General features: G+C 40.9%; 1 protein-coding gene across 3 annotated transcripts; it reads right to left on the bottom strand.

Moving 5' to 3' along the window:
• Positions 1-321: 321 nt before the first annotated feature.
• UFSP2 (UFM1 specific peptidase 2) lies at positions 322-26,376 on the bottom strand. Of its 3 annotated transcripts, none has more exons than XM_006276050.4 (12): positions 26,245-26,376; positions 23,987-24,065; positions 22,805-22,988; positions 22,648-22,714; positions 22,117-22,271; positions 20,884-21,076; positions 18,256-18,402; positions 11,827-11,991; positions 9,090-9,214; positions 7,583-7,659; positions 4,959-5,083; positions 322-636 (listed from the first exon to the last, which is right to left on the bottom strand). In XM_006276050.4, exons 1-12 carry the CDS (start codon positions 26,284-26,286, stop codon positions 550-552), a joined length of 1,446 nt encoding a protein of 481 aa, XP_006276112.2. In that variant the 5' UTR covers positions 26,287-26,376; the 3' UTR covers positions 322-549. The 3 variants fall into 3 exon arrangements, with proteins under 3 accessions (XP_006276112.2, XP_006276111.2, XP_019336871.1); XM_006276049.4 differs by having other exon boundaries at positions 22,117-22,274; positions 26,245-26,375; XM_019481326.2 differs by lacking the exons at positions 23,987-24,065; positions 26,245-26,376 and adding an exon at positions 23,850-23,966 and having other exon boundaries at positions 22,117-22,274.
• Positions 26,377-26,415: the final 39 nt, after the last annotated feature.

The following is a 26,415-nucleotide window of genomic DNA, read 5'->3' as shown; positions in this document are numbered from 1 at the left end:
ATGGCACCCCTAGCACTTGTACCATGACTGACAGCAATAGGTCACACATTCCATTATTCATAATTCTGGGAAAATCCTAGCCAGAGCATGCAATAAAATAGTCTCCAAGAAGCTGTAGGAGGTTAAGGTGAAGAGCCACTTGTAATCAGGAGCTGCAGTATATTATGTATCACTGCTAAAGGTTGAAGGAGCAGACAGATACTTTGTAAAACACTGAAGAATGCTTTGTGTTGAAAAATGCTTTATGAATAACTTTCTCTTAGTCCAGCCAGGTGGAAATGGAAAGGTCAGCTTCTTAATAAAAACAGAATTAAATACAAATTATTTTTCTTCACTTTTTAAACATTTTTATTTACAAAGGCTTGCCTAATCTCCACAGAAAATATTCAAATATTATTTCTACTTCAACTTGGCTTTGACTGACAAAATACTATTTCAGCTGAAAAGAAATGAAGGTTTTCTAAAAACCTTGCATGTTCATTTTAAACAAGCCAGCTGTAACTATATTGACTAATAAGTCTGGCTTAACATGATTTTTAGAACTGGAATTTATATTGTTTTTGGTCTCTGAGGCAGGCACAGGTTATAATAAGCATCTTTGCTCCAAAAGTCTGGACCCTTCCATCCACACCAACCCTGTAAAGAAAAAAGCAAAATACAGTTCTCTGTAAGACAGGTTTACAGTCAAAAAGGCCTTGTCATTACATCTGAAATTTTTCATTATGTCTATACTGAATTGAACTGCAAAGTTTCTACTTTTGATTGGCCCAACAGCTAATAAGCTGATTAACCCCACTTGCTACTTTCTGTTCTGAAGATGATGATTTCAAACCATATATTATGTTTCTTTTTTAATTCTGTATCAAATCAAGTATTGCCAAACTATGTTTTCAAAAATAGACAAGTCTGCTTTGAAACTTCTTGGAACTTTACAGCTGTTAAACATTTACATGTGAAGTTACTTTTATCACATGAAGTTTTATTCAAGTCATTGAGACACCTCACTTGCTTAAAACTTAGCACCAGTAAATACTTGTGGGGTTGGGGTTGTAATTAGTAATTACTAGTTACACCAAATGCAAAAAATGGAGCCTACAGACAGAAAGCTAGGTACCAAAAAGACCGAAACATTAGGCATTTCAAAGCACCCAACAGGAGCGTCTGGTCCTGAGTGGAATCTAGATTCAGGGCACAGGAGAGTTAGGTACTTCAAAAAAGCATCCAAAGCAGCTAGTACTCTAAGTAAGAAGCCACCTTAAGTTAGCATGCTAAGTGTGCAGCTGATGACAGCTACATCTTAAATTCATATGCAAATCATGACGGCAGTCAGTGGTAGCCCCCTGCTTTGCCCTGCCACTGATTCCCTTCACTGCCAACTAATGATAGACATGGGAATCAGCGGAGGTAGCTGAAGTAGGGGGGCATGCGAGTGCTTGATTTTACTACTGGGGGGTGTAAACCCACGAGGTTTGGGAAATGCTGGGAAAGCAAGTCATAGACAAAGACAAATGAAGGGAAGATGCTGCACTTCTCACAAACCTTGTTACTACTTCCCCAAACAAATTCAGCTGTTTGAATTGCTCTTAGGATAGTGCTTTTCAAGGTAGTTCAGATAACCATGGATCTATTGTATTTTATTATTTTAGTTAACTATGAATGTTCAATACCATGACCAGACCAGTCTCAGGGCTTGAAAAAAACCCCTAAAAACCTGCTATGCTAAAAGGGGAATAGAGTAGTGTGGGTCTCCGTGACTTGTTGAAGCACAATGCCCAAATTTAGCTTCTGGGCAGAAAGAGCAGGCTGGGATTCTTATCCAGGTGTTTTTTCTGGGCCCTAGTCGGGTGTCCTGTTTTTTAACTCAAGCTCCTATTTAAATAGGTTTACTAAAGCTGACGCTGCAAAAAATATGCTCTAACTGCGTCTCCTGAAGTCCAGAGTCTTCCGCTGCCACAGTGAAAATACTACTCTAGAACCCTTCCATTTTCACAGCCTCCCATTTTTAAGATCCCTTTCTTACTGAATAGTTCCAATTCCTACCCCTCCTTCTTGTAATTCTCCGGAACAGCTACGGCGTGACTCACAGTCATCCAACCTGCAGGATGAACTGAAGTGAAACCCACTGATGCATTTCACTCTGCTACAACTTGGCAGAGCTAAGAGAAACAGCGAAGACACCAAAACTGCCAGTCTGCAGAGTCAGAACACTATTACATGGTTAGGTTCTGAGATATAAGGACTACACAGTTAAGAGCCAAGTGATATCCACAAAATTTTGTGGGTACTTGCTCAAATTGGCTTTAAAAAGAAAAAGCTCTTCAAGTATTCTCAGTCTTACAGTTCTTTTGCACTGCCTGAAAGAGTCTTTGAATGCTTAACAGCTTCTCTCTCTTAAGGAAGGATGTTTAGCTAAAAGGCCTGTTTCATACCCCATTTTAACGAATGGAACCCTTTTTTTTTTTTTTAACAGCTTGGCCAAGCTGGTTCTGGTCCAAAGTGACCAAAACAAAGACTTAGCAAAAATCTAAAGAAACATTTGAAAAACTGCATTTGAATGGGCTTCTCAGCATAAACTACTGCTACCAATTTAAAGATGCAGACCCAAGACATACCTGCCCAAGGGTAATTTACCTCAGATTTTACTCTGAAGTAAAATTATATCTGCATTCATGGCAGATGTATGATCAGTTCTTTAGTGGTAGCTGTTTGAAAGCACCACAGGGTCAAGTATAAGATCTTAGGGGTCTTATACTTAAGCTCTTAGGGGTCTTGGAGTCTAGTGGATATTTCTGGTAAATATTTAGACCCTAGTAAATGCCTTGCAGTAGCAGGGAATTTTCCTTCTTTATTTGGTTACTTGATCCTAACTTTTTTTAATCTCATCTTTACACACTGTTATACAGATAAACAGAGGTCAGATGCAGATACTGATGTCCAAAGTCCCCACAATGAGAGGGAAGTCACTAGGTATGATATGCCCACATGACCCCAGCTAGTGAACCATACCAGCAGGAATTTGACCTCAAAATGCCCAACTACCAGACCATCTCCTGGGATCCTCAGCCCTGAGTTTGATGCCTAGGCTTGGAACAAGTTAGAAAAGCAAAATACGTGAAGATGCCTGTCACCCTAGCCTGGTAAAAAATCCTCCAAGATATGCTGCATCATCATCTGGATTGTTTATAGAAGTATTAAATAATATAGACTCAATCCTAGGGGAACCCTAAATAGAAACAAATCCAACCAGTTATATTTTCCAATTGAGCGGCATTTTGAGATGTTAGTGACTTATCTATTGTCTACTTTATCTAAAGCAGTGGTTCTCAAAGTTTTTAGACTCAAGGCATCCCTTGTTAGACACAATGCACCCCATCATAACTTTTGTGAATTGAGCAGTACCCCATTAAAAAAAGTAACTTATTACAGAGCATATCTCCTTGAAAAGGGGAGCAGGAAGTGGGGGTGGAAAAATGGCCAGGCAGACAAGAGCCTGAACCTGCACTTATCTCCTTGAACCTGCTTATGTACTCACACTTCAAAAGATCTTGTGGCACCCCAGGGTGCATTGGCATCCTGGCTGAGAACTGCTGATCTAAAATGTGCCCATTAATTCCCTATAATGCAGTCTCCTTGATCAAAATGCCATATGGCATAGAATCAAATGACTTGGAGAAATCCAGATATAGTACTGCATATCAACAGAGTTGCTCTTATCAACCAGATTATACCTGTCTGAACAAACAGGTTTGTTTGACAAAATCAGTTTAATAAAATTATGCTGACTGGTATTAATATATTTTTGCTTCTAATTCCAAAAGTGTGCCAAATGATCATGATTAACTTCAGACTAGCTGGCCTACAGTTCCTTGGGTCATCACTTTTATTCTTCTTAAATACTGGAACTTCAGAGTTTTATTACTGTTTTCACATCATTTTTTTTTTTTTTTTTTTTTATTAAGGTGGCTCCTTACCAGTTTCTTGGATAGGCTTTGGTCATATCCATTTGTATTGGGGGACAGACAAACTTAATTGGGAAGGAGGGGGTGAGGAGCGATAGTTTTGGGTCTTTGAACCCTTTGCTCTTTTTAAAAGTATAAATGATTTGTCTCATCAGTGCAAAAAAAAAAGATGGTTTCCTAATTTAAGGTAAAATTTCTCCAAAAATACTGGTATTAGTTTGTGTGTGTATAAATTATGATAGATCACATAACACCCAGTAAAAATGTAGCACCACTGGGACTGTAGGTAAGTAAAGAACATTTTCACCTACTGTGAACTTAACTGTTCTAAGAACCTCCACTTTTCCTTTAGCCAATTTAAGCTCCAGAGGTCAGGAGTATTTAAACCAGTAGTTATCAACCTTTTTATACTCTAGGCACCCCTCATTGGACTTGAGGCACCTGCCTCATCCAGGACTTATCTGCTTAGTCTATCTGTTTATCTCCTAACACTTCACTTATCTCCTCACATCTCATGGAACCCTTCAAAAGTTATGGAGGCACCCTAGGATGCCACAACATCCTGGTTGATAATTACTGGTCTAAAACTGTATGTTAAACTGGTATGTGTGTTCAGCTGACCTACAGACTGGTTGTTATAGACAGGATCAGTGTTTCCTTCACAGTAACAGCTCACTTCTCCATCTAAGTCTTGAGCAACCTATGCAGGGATGACTCATACGTAAACCATTTAAATCTCAAATGACTTCCTTTTCTGGCTAAAAAAAAATTGCTTGCATGCAAGAGTGTGCAAGGGACAGAGAGAGAGATATTTGTGCGTGTGTAACATATAATAAATTATAAATATATCTAAATGTTGTACACTAAAGAGTTTTAAGAGAAATTAAATTATTCTGTCAAAAGCCTGAAGATCTCTTTCAATACTGGTCATATTATGTTAATATATATAGGTTGCCAAAAAACAAAACAAAATGAAACAAAACAACTTTAGACTCTCACCTTTTCTAAGATAACAGTCAGATCTTCTGCTCCTGTGTAATGTGGGTCTAGAATCAAAAATTTTATGTTTCCTGTAATCTCATTCCATGCCACTCCCAGGATTGTGTGAGCCAAAACACCTCCACCTGGATTAAAAAAAAAAATGTATTGAATTATTCAGAACTGTACTCTTCGATAGATTTGCATTTTATCTTTAGTTTATCAATGTATAGAGAGGTAGGTAGTTGTGTTAGTCTGAAGTCAGGCAGAAGTCAAAGTAGAGGTACACCTAATAGACTAACTGAATTAGAGATGCTTAAGCTTTCATGAGCAAGAGCTCACCATCAGATACTATCATAAGCATGCTATCACAGCATATGATGAAGCAAACTGTGGCTCATGAAAGCTCTGATTCAGTTAGTCTATAAAGTGCAGCTCTACCTTGTCATTTGGGTATGTTCATGCTTTAGGTTTGCAGACATAGACCTACGTGTAGCTTTCTTCTCAAGGGTATTAAAAAAAAAAATCATACTGAAACTATAAACATAGCCAAACTGAGGACAATATTGTACAAAAAAAGCAGAGCTTACTACAAAAAAGAAATTTAACATATCACTAATTTGGTTTCTTAAAGTCTCTCCTATGTCAGCACTACCTAATATAACTCTCAGCAGCTCTATGGGATAAAGATAAGAACTTATCAAATATACTTGTTTTGTCCATTCTCTGTAAAAAAGGTCAGTTCTAAGGGGAAACCAGCATGAGAAACCTCCCCAAAAATAAATGCTAAAATCAAAACAATACGGTAGTTAACAAATTGTAAGCAGTAAATAAAAAGATAAGAAAACTAATACACACACACATAAAATTGGAGCAAACATTATTGTGCACACACCATGGTTAGCTTTTAAACACATTTAAGATGGTATTTAAAAGGACACGTGTTCAAGGACCAAAAGGCAAATAGCACCTGTCTACACCTCATCTCTCTACCAGGAGGTTACAAACTGGGTGACCAGCCTGAGGCCAGTATGCAGTAGAAGAAAACAAATTATATTTCAGTATTTATTTTCTCCTACTGACTTGAAGACATGTCTAGACACCTTGTACTCCAAAAGCAGCATCTAAAAATCAAATACATTATGGTAGATACTTGCCATGGAGCTTCTCTGCATATTTTGACTATAGCATACCTTAAAAACTTCAATGTTTCTCTACACAGGCAGAAAAAAAGTTTAAATGTAGTGTCTCTCCACTAATGCTATACACCTCCCTCTTTGGCCAAAGTTATATAACAAGCTACTGGAATAGGCCAAGAAGTCTGATGGAGGGGTAACATCTTTAACTACATAGCATGTTTAATGCCTTCTATCGCTGATTTTCCCGTAGAGGTTTCAGAAACAGAGAAAATAAATTTCAGTTCTTAGATCCTTCATAAAAGGATAAATTTTACTGTCCAGATGTACCTGCCTCCATCACTCCTCCAATTGCTCTTCTGAGAATGTGGGAAGGAGCTGAATTTCTGAACCAGAGAGAGTGGCAGCTAAGAAGTTCACTCAGTTTGTTGGAAGCATGGTTTTGGACTTTGCTTTCACCAGCTTGCAACAATAGGAGAAGGTATTCCGTGGTGTTTGTTGGCTCCAGTCTTATGAGCTTTTTAACAATTGATTATATGTAGAGGAACGTGGTAGACCACCCCCTTCCTCTAACTACTGCCACAGTGATTCAGTATGCTAACTGCCACTAAAATATCACAAGAAGGAATGTAAAGGAGCAGGGATCTTTGAGGAAAATGACAGAACTTAACTGCATATTAAAAACATTTTCTACAGTCAGAGGGTAACATTAATGCTTCCTGTGACAAAGCCAAGTATAACGTGCATCACAATGGGATTTTTTGCAGATTTAATTTAACAGAGGAACACTGGCCTCTGCCCAGCACTCTGTGAAGATAGCAGCCTAAATTCTATTCTGCCTTTAAGTGACATTTATACTGCTTTTAGGCATCTGAGTCATTAATCTCAGTCCTATTCCACCCTGCACAGCAACACCAAACCACTACAATGCAGAGATTACTTATACATCTCCGTTTTGATCTGGAAAGATCCCTAAGCAACTACACTTGGCTTTCTAGCCTTCTATATATGCTTGAAAACCATCCAAAGTGAAAACAATCCTAGACACCTGCCTCTACCCAAGATCAGTTGTGATTTAGTTCCATCTAGAAATGTATCAACTCCTAAATCAGGAGATACATAAAACGGAACCTATCTCTATAGCAAAGCAAGGAGGGAGCCCTAGTTTCTGCCTGCTGCTACCACTGTGTGGTCTTTCTAATGACAATTCAATAAAAATCAGATTGATCTCAGCAAGCCAGCTCTATACTAAGCTTGGGAAGCTAGGTAACACTGACAAGCTACCAAACACACTAGCTTTTCATGGTCCTCCAGTCTGCAACAGGGAATAAGTAAACTTCAGTTAATCTGGCATTTTAATTAAACTCTTGTATAATGCATTCAGGTTGAATTAGATACTCAGAAGTTTTACTGCATCACTAAGTAGTTGTATGTTTTTATGTGAGAAAAAAAATGAGCAGAAATAGTCCACAAACATTTGCAAGCATTCTTCATTATCAGTATACTTACCAATCATAACTGGAGTTCCTTCAGTCTTGAAATGATTAGCAAGTTCTCTTCCCTGAGAAGCTAACTCAGAACCCTGGCTAGGTAAGAAACACATTATTGTTAGCATCCTTACTAGCATCTTATGCACAGTGAGGTTGGGGGGGGAGGGTGGGGGGCGGGATGAGGTCTGCATGGCCCTCTGCCACTCAGAAGTCACACTGCCCTACTTTACAGCAAATTTTCTAAGAGTTGTAGCATTTACAGTAAACATCTTAGATGTTCTATTGGAAGAGTCAGGTTTGCAATGGAAGTGGGTTTTAGCTGGGAAAAACTGGATACTACAATTTAAGGCCATAAAACACCCAAGAATGGTGAAGACATTGTGACAAGGAAACATGTTCAGGAGATCTGATGATTTTATCTAGATCTGCACATTTCTGTGTGACTAGTAAAGTTACAAAAAACCCACAAGTCTAGGCAGCCATCTGTTTGAACCATTACATGTTCTGGAAAAGGTGAAGTTGTAAACCCAGACTGCCCACAAGGTAAGAGCTCTGGGGAAGGGTGTTTGAGTTGTGTGGGGGCAGGTGATCAACACCAGTATCAGGGCCTAAGGCAACTGAGCTGAAGTCCCATTTCTGGGAACTGGTAAAACAGCATCTAGAAAGCATGCAGAGCATCTAAAGGAAGAACAAGTGCTACAAGATAGAGAAAACTTTATAGCACAAACTACTGAAGAAATGAATTAATTCCCTGACATTTAGAATTAGTACCACCATGCTCTTTTAGGAGAGCTGTAGTAGAAATCAGTCTAAACGGAGATAACTAACAAGTTTGTCTGGCTGGGGTCATCCTGCATACTATATTACTATATAAAGTGGAATCTAGGGGAGTTTGTATGCATGACAGTAACACTTTCATAGGGTAGTTAGAAGGCTGTGCATCCTTGCTCTTTTCCTAAAATATGTTTAGTTAGTTTAGTGCCAAATTTAGCCAGATTATTGGACCTAGAAGCTAAAGTTGTTTTTTTCCTCTATTACACAAATTAAGGACAGATACTAATAGTAAGAACTATTCATATGCCCCTACAAAACATGATACAAATTAGAACTGAAGAAACTAGCTCTACAGATGAAAAAATAAATTATTTTTCATGTTCATACACTTAAGCTCTCCAAATGACATTGTCAACAAGTGCATCTGTTCAGAGGTAGTGCTTGTGATGGAGCACACTGAAACTGGACACACTTCCAGCTCATGTTATTTAGGCCACTAAACTGTTTATAGTAAATGCAGTCTTAGGTCCCAGTCCTGCAGGAAGCACTTCACAAACAGACATCCTGCATTTAAACAGAACTCTACTTCCTTCACATGAAGGACCAAAATCCTCCTCTGGATATGAATTCATGACTATGTAATGCAAGTTTCAATATCTCACTTCTCTATATTTTCTTAAATTAGCATTCCTATATTACTTCCCTCTGAAAAATAACACCAAGCCACAAAATTAGTAAATAATGGTAGTTACCTGACAAACAGTATTTTTGATGTTACTCCCAGTAACTGATTCAATACAAGTTGTACCTCAATAGAGCCAATCCACTGCCGTGATCCAACAAATGCTGCTGGTTTGTCTCCAACGTCAACTAGGGCCTTTATAACCACCACCAGAAAAAGAAACAGTATGTAATAAACAGTTCTTCAGTTTCTGTCTATAATACACACTTAATTTTTATATACCACAACCTTTTTGGAACCTAACATGCCAAAAGTAAAAACAGCTATTAAATATGGGTATGACTGATTTAACAACAAAACATCCTGTTTAAATATAGTAACAATTTGCATTCAGGTCTGGAAATATTATGTAAACACCACCTAAGAACAACATTGCTTAATTTCTACATATCTATAGATTAGAATACCATCTTAAATATTATACATAAGGAGAATGCTAGTTACAGTGTCTAGTTTTGCTTTGACTTTCCTTCAAACACATTGTTTTGAGAATGTTTATAATCTATGAGAAATTCTGTACATGTAACCTTATTGCAGATTAATCTAAAAATCTTAACTGTATATTTAAACAGAAACCACTATGATTTTTATATTCCCTGTACAACTTGCTTCCAATTTCTGTGCATAAAGAAACTGAAAATGATGCCCCTGGCCCATTTTTATTCCTTCCAACAAAAGCAGATCTATTTCATTGTCCAGTGGGTTCACAGTTAACATTTCAGCTGCTTTTGACTTTTAAATCTGATGGAGCTAAAGATACAGATAGAAAGGATGGCCTAAATGTTAACTATTATTGTAGAGTATGAAGACTTTGAAGTCACCATCATGTAGAGTCCGAGGGACTTCTGCGCTATGGTGCTGAGCAGCAAAGTTCCCAACTTTCAGGCATCTGATCCCCACTGGAGAATCCAAAGCTCAGAGATAGTCACCTCAGACTTCAGAGACCATAACAATCCATCTGAAGCTAGGTGCCCAAACCCTTTCTTTCAAAAGTTAAGCAGGTGTTGCTCTTTTTAGAATACAGCCAGCGGAAGACAACTTATGCTTCTCTCCATGACCCAGTCTGCTCTGGGGGTTTACAGAAGGAAAGGAAATGGGGGTTACCAGCATGCTGCCACCACAGTTGCCACCTCCCCACCAACCTTTAACCAATAATTCACTGACAAGAGCATTCACGGAGATCTGGGTTTGACTCCCACCTCTGCCTGAGAAGATTTCAATCCATATTTCCCATATCCCAGACACGTACTTCAATCACCAAATTATAGGGTATTCTAGGGTTAAGTTCTCACCATCCCCTTTTATTGCAACTTGTCTATGTTGCAAGGACTAATTAAATATTCACTGAATGAGGGAAGGAGACAGAAAAAATGACTTCACAATACAGTACAGGGGTGTCAAAATTCAGTCTGTGGGCTGCATCTGGTGCTGCCCCTGGGCTACAGCTGACTCAGGTCACACACACTGGATCAGCCCTACATACAGAGCCCAGGACGCTGCAGGGTGCTGCAGTTACACACAGCCAAGGGTGCTGCAGTTACACACTGGCCCTGGTCAAGTGCCCGCAGGGCTAGCCATTCACCTTTCATTTGGCCTGTCCCACACCACTCATCCAGCCTGTAGGGCCAGATGAGTTTGACACTCTGGGTATAGTGATTAGGGCATGTACTAGTGAAAGAGACAGACACAGGTTTGGTTTTCTGCTTCAATTAACATAAAATAAAATAAGGAAACAGTAAAATAGGCACCTAGTAACTCAGTACTATCAAGAATGAAGAACTCCTGGACTCCTGTGCCCAGAAGCAGACGTTTTGACAGAAAAAAAACTTTACTGATTAAACTTAGGCTCCTATGAACTCAGATGCTGTTAGGGTTAGGAAGCAACTGAACAGAGATTTTTGACTTGTCTATAGGTGTAGGCGAGCAGAACGTGAATCTCTTGCCTTCTTTCATGCAGTTAGCCACATGTTGCTACATGCTTCTTACATACATAAATAAATCACAAAGCCCTACTTTTATGAGACTTTAAAGACAAACTTTCAAAGTGTTGCTTTGGATGAATAGTGCTACTTAAACATGTATTCTTTCTCCAAAAATGCTTACACAAGCAAATATATCAAGACATGCATATAGATCTCTCTCAAAGAGTGAAAGAATGTTAATTCCAGGAACATTTAAAAAGAAACAAAAATCCTCTCATGCTCAATGGTGGGACAAAAAGGTATCTTAACTGATTTTAACATGATGCATTGGCCCCTCTGTCCTCACACCTCGCAAACACTGCAGGTTCATGCTTTGCTTTTATATTACAATTTGAGCATCTAAGAGAATATTATCCCAAATAAATTAAATCCAAACAGGTCTGTTTTGAACTAAAGGACAGCTATTTTTATGCCATTTACTATAAAATTACACACACACACACACACACACACACACACACACACTTTAATTATTATCATTATTATTTTTCCCTAACCTTTGTAACAAAACTTTCTACAAGTAATGCTTCTGAGGTCTTACATAACCTGGTGAGTATCAAATATGAAAAAAAAAATTAGAGACCAGCATCACAAATTAGCATCATGGTCACAATATAACTCCAACACTACCATCACAAATTAAAATATTTAAACATTCGTTTTACAGAGCACTATAAAAATGAATGAAATATTATTAACAACAAATTCTATAGCATTATCTAGAGGAATAAGTAAATACTTGTGAAATGCAGCCCATTTCTGTACCTGCTGAATCTCCTGGTGTGTTGGTATCAGTCTGTCTGTATACCCCTGATGTCTGAACCACGAACAGATAGTCTGCAAAGACCGGTAGGCACAACCCCAGCCATTATCATCTACCCGATCCTGCATATAATGGTGATAACTATACACACCATGTACCACACACACCTGTACAGAAAAAGAATACATCACTGAATAACAGAGGAAATAAGAGTCTGGGGAAACAGATACAAAAGATTCATTGTTTGTTTTTGTTGCTTGTGCTGTTGATTATCAAATTAAGGATTAGGTTTCTTAGAAGAATAATGAATGTGTAAATCAGGTGTAGGACTTCTTACTTTTCCATCCTCTGTAATATCTTGGAGAGTTGTTTTTATTTTTTTTATAAGAACATGCTTTTAGTATTTTTCTTTATAATTCAATATTCATCCTTTAAAATATACCATTGATCTTTAATGTCTACCTATCATTGAATTTTTAACTAATTTTATGTAAACTTAGAAACGGTGAAGCATAGTTTTAGTTGATATGCTAAAGACTTCTGTTATAGGAAAAATTCAAGTCTAATGAATTCTAGAGGCCAGTTAAGTGACAGAACAGGCATTTCTGATCCAGCTCTAGAATAAGGGTACCATGTACCCTGTCGATCAAAGTGCTGTGCATTATCTTAACAGGTCACAGTTACACCTGCAGTTCTTTTTGGCCAATCATTATCAGTTGCTTGAATGTTTTATTTCATACTGTAGCCCCTATTCACAGTGCAAAAATTTAACAAAGACATTTAGCCAAGCATTTAACAAAATACTTGTAAATGAAAACTGTCAGGTATACTTATAAATGTAAAATGTCAGCAGCAGAACCTGAAAGAGCTGCAAGATCTGTAGAGCAAATCCATGCAATTTTTTAGCTCCTGCAGGCAACACAGGCTCAACTGCAGCTACCACCCCCACTCTCCCCAAGACAAAACATAAAGTGTTTGTTGTGGGAGACTCCGTCCTGAGGGGGACTGAGGAGGTAATCTGCCACCCTGACCCCTTAGCCCAGGAAGTCTGCTGCTTCCCAGGAGCCTGCATCCAAGACATTGCAGAGAGGATCCCTAAGCTCCTCCAGCCCACAGACCACTATCCCATGCTCCTTATTCATGTGGGCACCAATGACATGGCTCAGAGCACTCCCAGCTGGGTCATGAGGCGCTACAGGGATTTGGGAGCGGGGCTAAAGGGTCTGGGGGCACAGGTGGTGTTTTCTTTGATCCTCCCAGTCTTGGCGTACGGGCTGAGGAGGGAGAGGAGGATCCAAGTAGTTAACCAAAGACTGCGGTGCTGGTGTCATTGGGAAGGCTTTGGCTTCCATGACCACAGCCTGCTCTTTGGCGAGAGAGGCAGCGAGCTGCTGGGAAGAGATGGCCTCCACCTCTCTCCACTGGGGAGGAGGCTCTTCTCAGCCAGACTGGCTGACCTGCTCCACCAGGCTTTAAACTAAGCCCGCTGGGGGACGAGGGGACTACTGCCACTGCTGGCCCGCTGAGCAACCTTTGCAAAGCCAGCAGGCCAAGCCACTTAAGGGAGCCCACCCCTGCCCCAGCTCTGGTACAATCTGTGGGCAAGGCAAGAGCCCCCAAGGGGACACTTGCCTGCCTGTACACAAATGCCAGGAGCTTGGGGAATAAGCTCAGGAGGAACTCGTCCTCCTGCTTAACACAAATAATTATGACATCATAGAGATAACAGAGACCTGGTGGGACTCCACCCATGACTGGACCACGGGTATAGACGGCTATACCTTGTACAGGAGAGATTGATAAAAGGGGCGGGGGTGTAGCTCTCTAAGTTAAGGAAAGCTACACGTCCCTGCAAGCTGATGCTGGTGACAGGGTGGATAACTGGAGACCCTCTGGGTTAAAATCCATGGGGAACACGGCACAGGGGACACAATGGTGGGAGTCTACTACAGACCTCCCACCCAAAGTCAAGAGCTTGACCAGGAGTTCGCCTGGGAACTGGCTGAGGCCGCATGCTCCAGGACCATGGTTGTCATGGGAGACTTCTACTACCCAGACATCTCGTGGGAGGATCACTCAGCAAAATCTGAGCGGTCGCAAAGCTTCCTATCATGCCTGGATGACCTCTACCCGACTCAAGAAGTCTACGGGCCAATAAGAGGTAATGTGCTGCTCGACCTGGTACTGGCTACTGGGGATGACCTAGTCGGTGACCTAGTGATCAACGGGAAGCTGGGTGACAGCAACCAGAAGCTGATCACCTTCACCATCTGCCGTAAAGCTGGCAAGTCAGTCAGCAATACAAGAAGTCCTTGACTTCAGGAAAGCCGATTTTGACAAGCTCAGGAGGCTTGTCAGTGAGGCCCTAAAGGACCACAACCCCAGGGGAAGAGGAATTCAGGAAGAGTGGTTGCTCCTCGAGGGAGCGATCCTCAACGCACAAGCTATTTCTATTCCATCTTGAAGGAAAGGCAGCAAGAGGGCACAACAGCCCCCCTGGCTCTCCAGGGATCTAGCAGATCTCCTGAGGCTAAAAAGAAAGGCCTACAAAAGATGGAGGATGGGAATCACCTCCAAGGAGTTATATTCTGCACTGGTCCGCTCCTGCAAGGAGCAAACCAGGAAAGCCAAGGCTGCAACTGAACTCCAACTAGCTTCGAGTATCAAGGACAACAAAAAGTCCTTTTTCAGATATGTGGGGAGCCGGAGGAAGAGCAGGGGCAACACTGGACCCCTGCTGAACCAGATGGGACATCTGACAACTGACGCCCAGGAAAAAGCCAACCTATTAAATGGGTACTTTGCGTTGGTCTTTCATCAGTCGCATGGGACGCCCATGCCCACTACGGGACAGGGAAGTCTAGGTGAGGGAGATCCCCTGCCCTACATCAATGCTGACCTTGTGAAGGAACACCTTGAGAGGCTGGATACCTTCAAGTCAGCTGGCCCTGACAACCTACACCCCAGTGTACTCAAGGAGCTGGCGAGCATCATAGCCCAGCCTCTGGCATGGATCTTCGAGAACTCCTGGCACTCTGGTGTAGTGCCTGAAGACTGGAAGAAGGCCAATGTGGTGCCTATCTTCAAGAAAGGGAGGAAAGTGGATCCAGCAAACTACAGGCCCATCAGCCTGACCTCTATCCCGGGGAAGGTCTTAGAACAGATTATTAAAGAGGCCATCCTTAACGGATTGGCCAATGCCAACATCCTGAGGGATAGCCGGCACGGGTTTGTTGCAGGTAGGTCTTGCTTGACCAATCTCATTTCCTTTTACGACCAGGTGTCCTATCACCTGGACAAGGGAGATGAGATTGATGTCATATATCTTGACTTCAAAAAAAGCCTTTGATCTGGTATCCCATGATCACCTCTTGGCGAAACTGGACAATTGTGGCCTTAGGTCCATCATGATCCGCTGGCTGGGAAATTGGCTCCGTGGTCAGACCCAGAGGGTGGTAATTGATGGAAGTCAATCGTCATGGTGCCCTGTGACCAGTGGGGTCCCCCAAGGCTCTGTCCTTGGACCCATACTGTTCAACATCTTCATTAATGATGTGGACATTGGAGTCAGAAGCGGACTGGCCAAGTTTGCTGATGATACCAAACTTTGGGGCAAAGCATCCACACCTGAAGACAGGAGGGCGATCCAGGCTGACCTGGACAGGCTCAGCAAATGGGCGGATGAGAACCTGATGGTGTTCAACACTGAAAAATGCAAGGTTCTCCACCTTGGGAAGAAAAACCTGCAGCATCCTTATAGGCTCAGCAGTGCTACGCCGGCTAGCACTACAGAAGAAAGAGACTTGGGGGTCATCATTGACCACAAGATGAACATGAGCCTTCAATGAGAAGCTGCGACTAGTAAAGCAACCAAAATGTTAGCTTGCATCCATAGATGCTTCTCAAGCAGATCCTGGGACGTCATTCTCCCCTTGTACTCAGCCTTGGTGAGGCCACAGCTGGAGTACTGCATCTAGTTTTGGGCCCCACAATTCAAAGAGGATGTGGAGAAGCTTGAGAGAGTCCAGAGAAGAGCCACGTGCATGATCAAAGGTCAGGAAAACAGACCTTACGACGACAGGCTGAGAGCTATGGGGCTCTTTAGCCCGGAAAAGCGCAGGCTCAGGGGTGATCTGATGGCCACCTATAAGTTTATCAGGCGTGACCACCAGTATCTGGAGGAACGTTTGTTCACCAGAGAGCCCCAAGGGATGACGAGGTTGAACGGTTATAAACTACTGCAAGACCATTTCAGGCTGGACATAAGGAAGAATTTCTTTACTGTCCGAGCCCCCAAGGTCTGGAATAGCCTGCCATTGGAGGTGGTTCAAGCACCTACATTGAGCACCTTCAAGAGAAAATTGGATGCTTATACTGCTGGGAGTCTATGACCCCAGCTGACTTCCTGCCCTTCGGGCGGGGGGCTGGACTCGATCATCTACCAAGGACCCTTCCAGCCCTAATGTCTATGAAACCTGTATGTCACTGAAAAAAAATTGGTTGAAAAGACACTTATCAGAGTGGGCCACAAATATTCTTAAAACCCATTTTTCTTCAGCTGTTACTTAACTTTTAGGCATACCCTACAGCTTTGGAACATATTTGAATTAGTGCTATTTTGAATTTAAAATAAAAAGAGGAGAAACTATAATATATAACAGATTTTAAAGGTGTGGTGTATCCTTTATAATAATGCTACAGAGGTGGGGACAACTCCTCCTTTCAGTTCCCTCTAGTGCAATGGTTTTCTTCTTTTTTAGACTCAAATTAACCCTTGTCAGGCTTAACAAAGCTCTAACTAGACTCAACACAGCCCTCAGAAAATGCCAGCTCTTTGCTTTCATTTGTTTTTTGACTATGGAAAAAAATAACAGAGCAATTTTTCTGTTGCAAATAACACAGATCACAAGTCAGAATGTTTCTAACACTAAGGATTCTTATTTGAAATCTCTAGGTTTACCTTGTGAATCGTGTTTGCACATCTAATCGTTCTAAATTGTCTGACGTCTCACAGCACCCCTGAAAGAATCTCCAGGCACCCCTGGGTGCTGTGACACCTTGCTTAAAAATTGTTGCTCTTCTGACTGCTGCTTTTTGCCCTGGATAAGAATTCTGGCCAGAGGTCAAGGGTCTCCAGCTTTTTCAATGTGCAGCCCACTTAATAAAGTTTGAGACAATCACCCTCATATTTGGCCATGGTTTCACTTTGCAGAGCAGTGTGAGAATGCAAGCAAAGCCTCTTCCAGATCAAATCATTTGATTGTGCTCAGCTGCAGCAGTCAAGGGTGGCTTTTAATTGTATACTTACACTGAGTTCTTCTATTGTATAGTTTTTCCTATATACTTACTACACTGCAGCTAAATCCATGTCATAGGGGAAAAAACAAACTTGCCAAATATTTTAAAAACAAAATGAACTACTCCTTGCTATGACTGAAAACGAGTTTTTTCTAGATTCAGCTTATAACTCCAATTTGTGAAGCTTGTCAACCTACATAGAAAAAATAGCTTCTCTAGAAGAGGTGAACAATGATGAGTCAGATTCTGCATTATTTTAACTGTTTTGCCAGATTAATTTTGTTTTTTATTAGATATCAAAATATTTCAGTCAAGTAATCAGATAATCAAGATAGACCACATGAAATGAAAGCAGGGTGGATAAAACTCAACTATTTAAAAAAAAAATTAAAAACCGGATGTTTTATTTAACAATTAGAATGTTTTTATTTAATTGTATATTTTTTTTCAAGAAGCTTTTTACAAAAAAAACCCACCCCTATATATAGATAGTTTTAATTTAAGATTTGTTAAAGCTCAAAGATATCATCATGGAATAGGGATAATAACTTCTAACTGTATATTATTTGAGACAATATATTCATGTAACCTTTTTAGAAAAGTTTTATAAATAGATCACAACAGGCCATGAACTAGTTATATTAAGAGCCTAATCTTATGGGGTTTCCAGAGGTTCTTCTATAAAGTAAAGATCAGTGTTCAGTTTAGAAGATCCCAGCATCTCTGTGATGCTTAGTTTCAGTTCTCGAACTGTGGATTTGTGTCTCCAGATAGAACATCTTAATTAACAGCAGTATATGGAGAGGAGAGATAACAGACCTGATTATCTACCCATCAGCCTTTTTGTCTCTCTGCAAGTTTGTGTACACAGAGCCAAGCCCTTACATTTCTCTAAAAGTGCAAAGTTCCAAGAAGTTAAATGAATAAAGGATATCAAACAACAAGAATAGACTTTTTGTAGAAAACAATGATTAAATTGAGCCTTCCTGACCAGTGATTTAAATTAAATCCACCCTGAATGAAAGTGTAAAGCTGAGCATGATACTAGATTTGTAAATTATTTGAGATAGTTCTTATAACAAGACTCTCATAAAAATAAGCATTTTCCTATACATGCTTCAAGTCAAACTCACCAGACCAGACTCCAAACCAGGTGGATGGAGATGCATGTGTGGATTTCTGAGATACCCATCTTTATATGGTTCATCTGGAAAGTGATACGCGTTTGCTCTTCTGAAATATGGTCTATCAGATGGCAGATGGAAGAGTCCATGCAATTCCTACATACATGGCAGAATCAAAATAAGTCAATTTATTTTTTACTCCAAATAAGGATGAAGGTTTTTAATAACATAATATTTTTAATATAACTGGTTAGTCATTTTTCATAGAAAACTTCTAAAATTATTAGTTTTGAACAAGTAGGTTTTATACTAGTCCCCTCAATACTGCAAGGAGCTCTAGGAAGACAGAACTCCTTTGCTTGTGTACAGCTTGACAGAAGTCAATGTGGTGAGAGAAAGCCCTGTTTTACAAGTGTCCTTGCAGAACTGGGGCCTAAACGGAAAACAAATCAAAGGAAATTAAATTTATAAAAATATCACACAATCTTGAGTTATATTGAGAACAAAGAAACATGAAAATCTCTCTCTATTTGCTAATCATGACATGTAGTGATAAATCAAGAGACTGAGCATACAACTTAAGCAAATTCTGTGTTTTAAATACCTTAAGCACTTGGAGCAGTGTACCCAAAATAGAGAGACTGTCTAGTATATAATACAATTTAAAGATAGACGGGACTAGGAAGAGATATGTAGACTCAGATACCAGTGTCAAGAGGGAACACCACAACCATCTAGCAAATGAAGATCCGTACTGTATTTACAGTAAATTTTTATGCAAGTCATTAGAAATGCACACTCTCTTTGGCTAGGGACAGAAGTTATACATAAACTGGTTTAAGTGATCAGAAACTGGTTTAAACCTGTAACAGAACAGAAGTTCAGTGCACATAAACCAGTTTCAAAATGGCTGAAACTGGCTTAAGATAAACCTGGTTGAATGTAGTACTGGCAGTCCTTGACTTACAACGTTTCGAGTTACAACACTTTGCACTTGCAACATTTATAAATTGACACCTTGTTTCAGCTTTCTAATGTCAGTTTAGACTTTACAACGCTTGATCCAATGTGACACCACATCAGTGAACAAGTGTGCTGTGTTGCCCATTTCCCTGGAAAACATCTGTCCAAACTTCCACGGACACTTTCTTTAAGAAAGCAGCCAAGACTCCAGAAAAACCAGCAGCCAAGACTCCTGAGAAGACACCAGTCAAGAACCCTTCAAAAAGTCCAACCAAGAGCCCTTCAAAAAAATCCAGCAAAGTCACCTGAAAGAAGTCCTGCCAAATCAATATGATTGCTATTTACAATATAAATACATTAATGTAGCTATATTGCTCATCTATAATTGATTCAGTACAAAATCCTAGGTTACTTTTGGTGAAAATAGGGTATTGGGCCTTGGTTCAGGAACGAATCCCCCACTTATAACATTGTTTCCAAAAGGAAAAGTCAGTTCTGAGTTACAATGTTTTGACTTAAGATGCAGTTTTCAGGAACGAATTGTGTCCTAAGTCCGAGGACTGTTTGTATCAGACTAAACTGATTTGAGTCAAAACTGGTTTATGGAACTCCTGTCCCAGACCCCTTCCTGGTTTAAGTTAAATCAGCCCTGGCCTGGGCTGTGCTGTCTGCTCCAGAGAGTAGGGCTGGCCCCTCCCCTCTGCTCCCTAGCTGGAGCAGTGAGGGCTAGCTGAGGAGTTGGAGACTACAGGCACAGCAGTCTCTGCCTGTCTTTCCCCTGGCGCTCAAGCAGGGATCCCCACCCTCTTCTCCTCTCCCACAGCATGGACCCTAAGCTGGCATCTGGTCATGATCACGCCACCCCCATGCTAGCTAATGCTGAGAGGTCTCCGTGTCCCTCTCCAGTTTCACTGGGAGAGGCAGGCACAATAGTGTCCACTAGGGCCTTTCTGGAGCTAATCAACAGGTCAGCTGGTTGATGTCCCTCGTTCCTTCCTTCGATAAAGCTGTTTAAGAGCTTTAACTAATGAGAAAGGCTTTTGTTTTCTTGACGGGCTGATAAACTTTACGTTATCAGCCCCCTGCTGGCTCCCTTTCCTGTCAGGTTTGCTGAAGACAGTATGAAGAAGAAAGGAGTGCCTCAGAGTGCTAGCTGGGAGCTGGGGTCTGGCAACACTCCTGCCCCTTGAGCAGCAAGCTGGGAAAAGCCTGGTGAGGGCGGCTTCCCCCTCCCCTTCCAGGCACACACTGGGCTGTGGATTGTGCAAGCCAGGGTGGGAGTTTAAACCCCTACCTAATCAGAGCATCCTGTCAGGACATGGCCACACCCTCCCACAGCTCAGCACTATGCAAGGGAAGGAAGGGCTGCTTTAGCGCCCACCAGCTTCTATCCTGAGCCACTGCATGCATGTGCCTGCATCTCTTGATTTAAGGCGAGTGTCTATCCAACTTCAAAATCAGTTTAAGCTCTGCAGGTTAGACTAACCTACAAAGATTGAATCAACTCAGGCTCAGGCTTTTTGAATGTCTGTCCCTAGCCTTTATGAAAAAGCATCTGATGATCTTGCAAAAACATGTTCCAAAAATTTCACATGCACACATTCAGTATTCTTTATAATCTGAAATTGGGATCTGTCTGTATTTGCTCTACATCAACTAAATGGTAGGTTTTACCTTTCTGTAACTCTCCAGTTGATCATCTGGAACACCCATTGGATAGGAAATTGTTACAAGGTGTCTTGTTCCCGGCAACATGAAGTGAAATTGTTCAGGTACCATAATAGATGTTCCCTTCATATATTTCATAATGCACCTTTCCATATCGGTTAGTTGTTTATGAACTGCGTTAACTAGGATATTTTGTACACTGTAAGGTATAAAGGAAAATATTTAAGAACTACAATAGCAGCAGTGCTGATTTAATCTCATAGCTCATCATCTTCCACAACCAGTTTGGTATACCTGCTGTTCTCATTTCTCTTTCAACCCACACTAGCAGATCTGGTCGCAGCCTTGTCATGCTCTGTTCAGTTTGTTTGCATGTGGAAGCTACTCTTCAATGATTCAGTCCTATGACTCAAGTGTTTTAAACCATTTACTCATGCAAGTAAAGCTAAGCATGTGCTTTGCTGGCTGCAGTCCAGAATTCTGAGGACCTTGCAAAGTCAAAACGCTAAAAAAAGAAATCTATGGGTCTGCCTCTGTACTCCCCTTCATCGCCACCTGAAGACCAGCAGTCCCTACAGAGGAGTTTGAGGCTGTTAATCACAGTCACCATCTCTCTCATTCACACACACAGCCCAGCATCTATACTATAATTAAAAGGAATCTGGTACGTCTTTTGAAAATTTTTCTGGCATTTTCCGTTTCTTAAAAAATGATAACAAGTCACCTTTCCATCAGTCATTATATATGTTAAATGCTTTTTAGGGTTTTTGGAATTAATGGAGATGGAACACTGTGATGTTGGATAATAACAGGATAACCACAGATTCACACAAATTTAGGGCTGTAAGGGACCTTGTGAGATCATCGGGTTCAGCCCCCCTTAACTGGGCATAATAGAAACCTTTACGTGAAATAAATTGTAAGTATTACTACTTCAACATACCAGTACATTAACCCAGCATAAAATTGACTTTATTGCAGCTAGTGGAGATTAGGTGTCATAAAGTAATGCTCATCAAAACTATGGAATCTCTATTAAAAGCTTTCACCCAGTGTGAAGATTACAAATATTACTTCCTGGTTTGTCACAAAGTATTGTATGTTACTTTATTAACAGTTGCTAAAAACCAGATAAAATAGTGGATAATGAAATTATATTATTTAAAAGCACCACTCTAAGGAAACAAGGGAAAATGTAAAACAAATTCACAAATACAACTCCAGAGGTAACATACTTACTTCCTCCACGTTTCTTCTGGAGAAATAGAGACAACAACATCAACTGGTAAGGTCATGCTAACGTAGTGGTGTTCTTCATTTTCCTTTTCAATGACTGGGGCTAATGCAGCTGAAGGTGATGTCATTTCCAACATAAAGTCTATGTTTACTACCTGCTGCTGCAAAGAACAGAGGTGGTTACATGTACTAGCAATGCACATAGAAGAGGTCCAACAATATATACACCAAGAAGGGAAAGGATAAGACGATTCAAAAGTCTCATGAACGTTAAGGGTCCATGAAATGGCTAAAGGTAATAGTTCAAAATAAAATAGACTATTAATACATTTTTTGAACAAAATCAGGGCCAGTAACAAATGGCTGAGATAGCTCAACAGCATTAAAGACCAAGGCCCCAATCCTACATACTGATCTATGCAGATAAGCCTGAGGATTCAAAGAATTTCTGCATGGCTGCAAAGGTCCACTTGTGTGATGAATTTTAATTGCATTTTACTTGCTATAATCTGTTAATACAGAAGAAAAATATACCATGTCTTGTAATTTTTTATCCTTCTTTTTAGTAAGTTTGCGTTTGGTCTCAGCTTCCTGGTCATATCTGAAATATCAACAAAAAAAGAAAACGTCTATAATATAAAAATTAATCTATTAAAAGAAAAACTTATTCCTAATGTGTAAACATACTTACTGAATAAATCGCATTATCTCCTTACAAGCAGAATCATCAGTCAGTTCTGAAGGAACTGTGTTCATGCCGCTATTAGGCCATATGTACACTGAACTATGGCAAATTCTTAATACCATAACATTTGAGGACAGTTTGTTTGAAAGGTCACTGAAAACATATTTTAATGCCTTTTTTGTTGATGCCTCTGAAACAGAAGAGGGATATAGTTATTGTTCAGGTAACCCCCCAACTTTCACTACAAGCTACAAAACATAACAAAAACAAAAGTGTTGCATTTTGTCCTGGATGATAAGTTATAATCAGAAAAATAGCCAGGTAAATACAGCGAACATTCTAACTCCTTTGAATTAAATGGAAAAGGTACCCATTAACTTAAATGGGCCTAAGATTTCACTCGGCTATTTATTCAAACTTTTGCTCAAAGTCTTCAAAATAATTTCTGCTTATGCCAGTATTTGAACAATACACAAAGGCAATATCAATTTTTATGCCTACTAAGCTTTACAGAGCCAAAAATGCTACTAAAAAAAGACTGAGCTCACTTTTATTCTGGTTGACAAATAAGTAATAGAAGTACTATTAAACAAACCTCTCATTCCAGACACACTTGTGCTCAGACTTATCTTTTCTTTACTGAGCAATTCCTGCAAGCCTCAAGCACACAGATAAATATTGCATTGATTTCAATGGGACTATTCATAAGTATAAAGTTATACACATGCTTAAACCTTTACAGAATCATAGCCTATATTAATACAACAACAGAATCAAATTTTGGCCTCCATGCATCTTTGCAACCCCATGATCCTTAATGGAATTATACAGAAGGCAACAAAGACAAAATACATTTTTTGGGACTCTTTACTGCTAATTATAGTGTATGACTCAGAAAGAATACAGATTGATACAAGTGGACAGTAAGCTGGAGGGGTCCCTCCACCAATAGGGGGAGGGGGAGAAGTGGGGTGGGGAAGCAGCAAAACAAAAAATATTAAAGGAGCCACTGTAGGGGGGCACTTCTGGTGTGATTTACAGAAATCCCTACCTATGAGACCAGGGGAGAAATCCTTAATTCTGGGGGAGTAAGTAAAGAAATAATGAGTTCTGGTGTGGCTGGCTGATTCTTTTCTATACAGATTTCATGTTCTTTGAGAGGATCATGTAGTATTCTTATAAACACACCATCAGTAGCAGCAAGTTGAAATGCTAGATCCAGGCCCCCTCTTATTCTAAAAAGTATGTCCATGGCTTCTAGAATAACCTGTGGGGAGAAAGGAAAAAGTTATATATTTAATAGAAACAAATGGCCTGTTTATATTACTTAAGTCCCCGCAAAGCTTCAAGTAAATACAGCTCACTAGGACAGGATTGCTTTAAGAACTGGAAATAATTGATCACACCCTTTAAATCTAAGAAGCATTTCTGAATACCATGTTAATGTCTTGGTTATTGCTTTAAATGACATGTTATGTTTCCTATCTTTTCCAACTGTTTTGTAGCTAAAGGAAGGACTGTAGCAGCTTTCCTTATGCTGAGCTTAGCAGAACATATAAGGCGCTGAGTACATCAATTTTCTATGCTGGGACACTGCAGCAGACAGCAAAAATTGGCTCTGCTTGTATTGTCTCTAAATGTTCATTTTAGCATGGGACTTACAAAACAAATAAGGAAAAGGAACTCAAAAATCTGTGGAGCAGAGAACCAAGGAACGGCCAGTCAGCTGCTCCTAAACAGTTTCAAAGAGTAGTCAGAGGAAGACCTTTTAACACACCTCTCTTGGCTAACAAAAGGCTTGGCTACAATACAAGTCTTTTGTTCAGACAGCAGGGAAGCAAACACACACCCACATGTACATTTTCAATACAGCATCTCTACCAGAAGGGTGCACAGAGCACTCTAGGAGGCACTAGCTGTTAAACAGGCCACAGCAATTCACAGAAAACATAGTGCAAATAGATGGATGCACCTTTCTGTTGTGGTGCCATACCATGGCAGAAACCTACCACTCAGAGCTGGTGTTTTTCTGCCAGCCAAGAGAAGAGGTTCTCCCATCACAGGGGAGAACCCATCACAGGGGAGCTGTAAGTATGGATGCATTTACAGATCTTTTGGCAAAACTGTGCAGCACAGACCCGATCAAAGCACTGTAGACTTACAGAGGGAACATCAGCCTTGTGTCTTGGCCCTTTCAATTCTATTTCAATTAGTTTTGCCTCTCACCTGAGCTGATTAGCCTTCAGCAGCAACACATACTATGGCAGCTACTACAAGAAGCAAAATTGTGCCAAGATTGAGGGCCAGAAAGATGAAAAAGATGAGTATAACTGCAGCTTCACTGTTAGAGCACTTGCACCACTCATATGGGAGGCTGGAAGCCTGAGCACCAGCTCTTGATTCAAAGATTGTGTGCATTTTATCCAATAACCATTACGTATGAAATACTGTAAAATTTAATTTGTATAAACTAAAATCCAGCCCCCTCTTTCCCCTGTCCCCATTCTAGGCGAGTCCTACCTTACATTCCACCTAAATCCTCCTGCTTTAGGTACTCAAATTCTTTTTTGGCTCTTGGGCATGTGTAGACAAAACGGGGCACCTAAATTGAAGCGGTGGGTTTTTAACAACACCGCTTCAATTTAAGGCGAAGTAAACCCCTGTGTACACCTGCCTCTCCAGCAGCAGGGAGGGGAGGGTGAGCTGCTGGCAGGTGGAGCAGTCCCTGGGCTGCAAGAAGCAGTCCCTGGGCTGGTGTTTCCCTCCACAGGGTTTGAATTACACTTTGATTCTTGTGGGGAGGGGGGGATCCTGGAAAAAAAATTAGGCTGCCCATCACAATGACCCAATAAAATTACACACCTGCCCACGTTATGATTTTCAAATCTTATAGGGGGGGCTCTTGTCTATTATGGGGGGTACAGTCCTTCAAGCTCCCCCGTAATTCGAACCCTAGCGAGGGCATAAGTCGCATGTGTCTGAAGCCAGGTGGAAGCTAAGGAAAGAGGCCACTTTGGCGGCTGAAGTTATACATGACCCTTAAACACTGCTAAGGGCATTTAAAACAGTCTGCACATGGATGCTGTTAACTCGCACCCAGTCCCTCCAGAGTCTCAAACTTTGGTCTGCCCAGGCCAGTGCACTCATGTTCGGGTGACTCCAGCCTGCTCCAGGAGAGAAAGCAAGTTGCAGTTCCCCAGCATCCCAGCATGCACCAGTCCCAGCTCCCCCCTGGCTCCCAGGCAGAACCCTGCGCCCCAGTACCCAAAATGCAAAGAAAGGATTGTTTTGCTACTACTGGATTTAGTTGGTCTAATAAAAGCTGTCGCCCCTGAGCCAGCAGCTATGTTGAACAGCTGCCCCAGCCTGAGCAGGGGCTCCCAGGCCCCGAAGCCAGCTCAGGGCTGGGAGCCGCGCTGCGCGAGAGCACGGCAGGGCGGACTCACCACGTCCGTCAGCGCCGCGTGCAGGGGCAATCCCGGCTGCATTGCATGGCCCGGCCCGGCCCCTCCCCTGCTGCAAGACCAACCCGAACAGCTGACGCGTCATTGAACCGCCTGGTCAGGTCACGTGAGAGGGCAAGGGGAGAAACTGCAATTCCCAAGCCGCACCGCGGC

The sequence above is a fragment of the Alligator mississippiensis genome, chromosome 2 (genome assembly GCF_030867095.1).
Source record: "Alligator mississippiensis isolate rAllMis1 chromosome 2, rAllMis1, whole genome shotgun sequence".
NCBI lineage: Eukaryota > Metazoa > Chordata > Crocodylia > Alligatoridae > Alligator > Alligator mississippiensis.
This window is presented reverse-complemented; position numbering and strand designations above follow the sequence as displayed.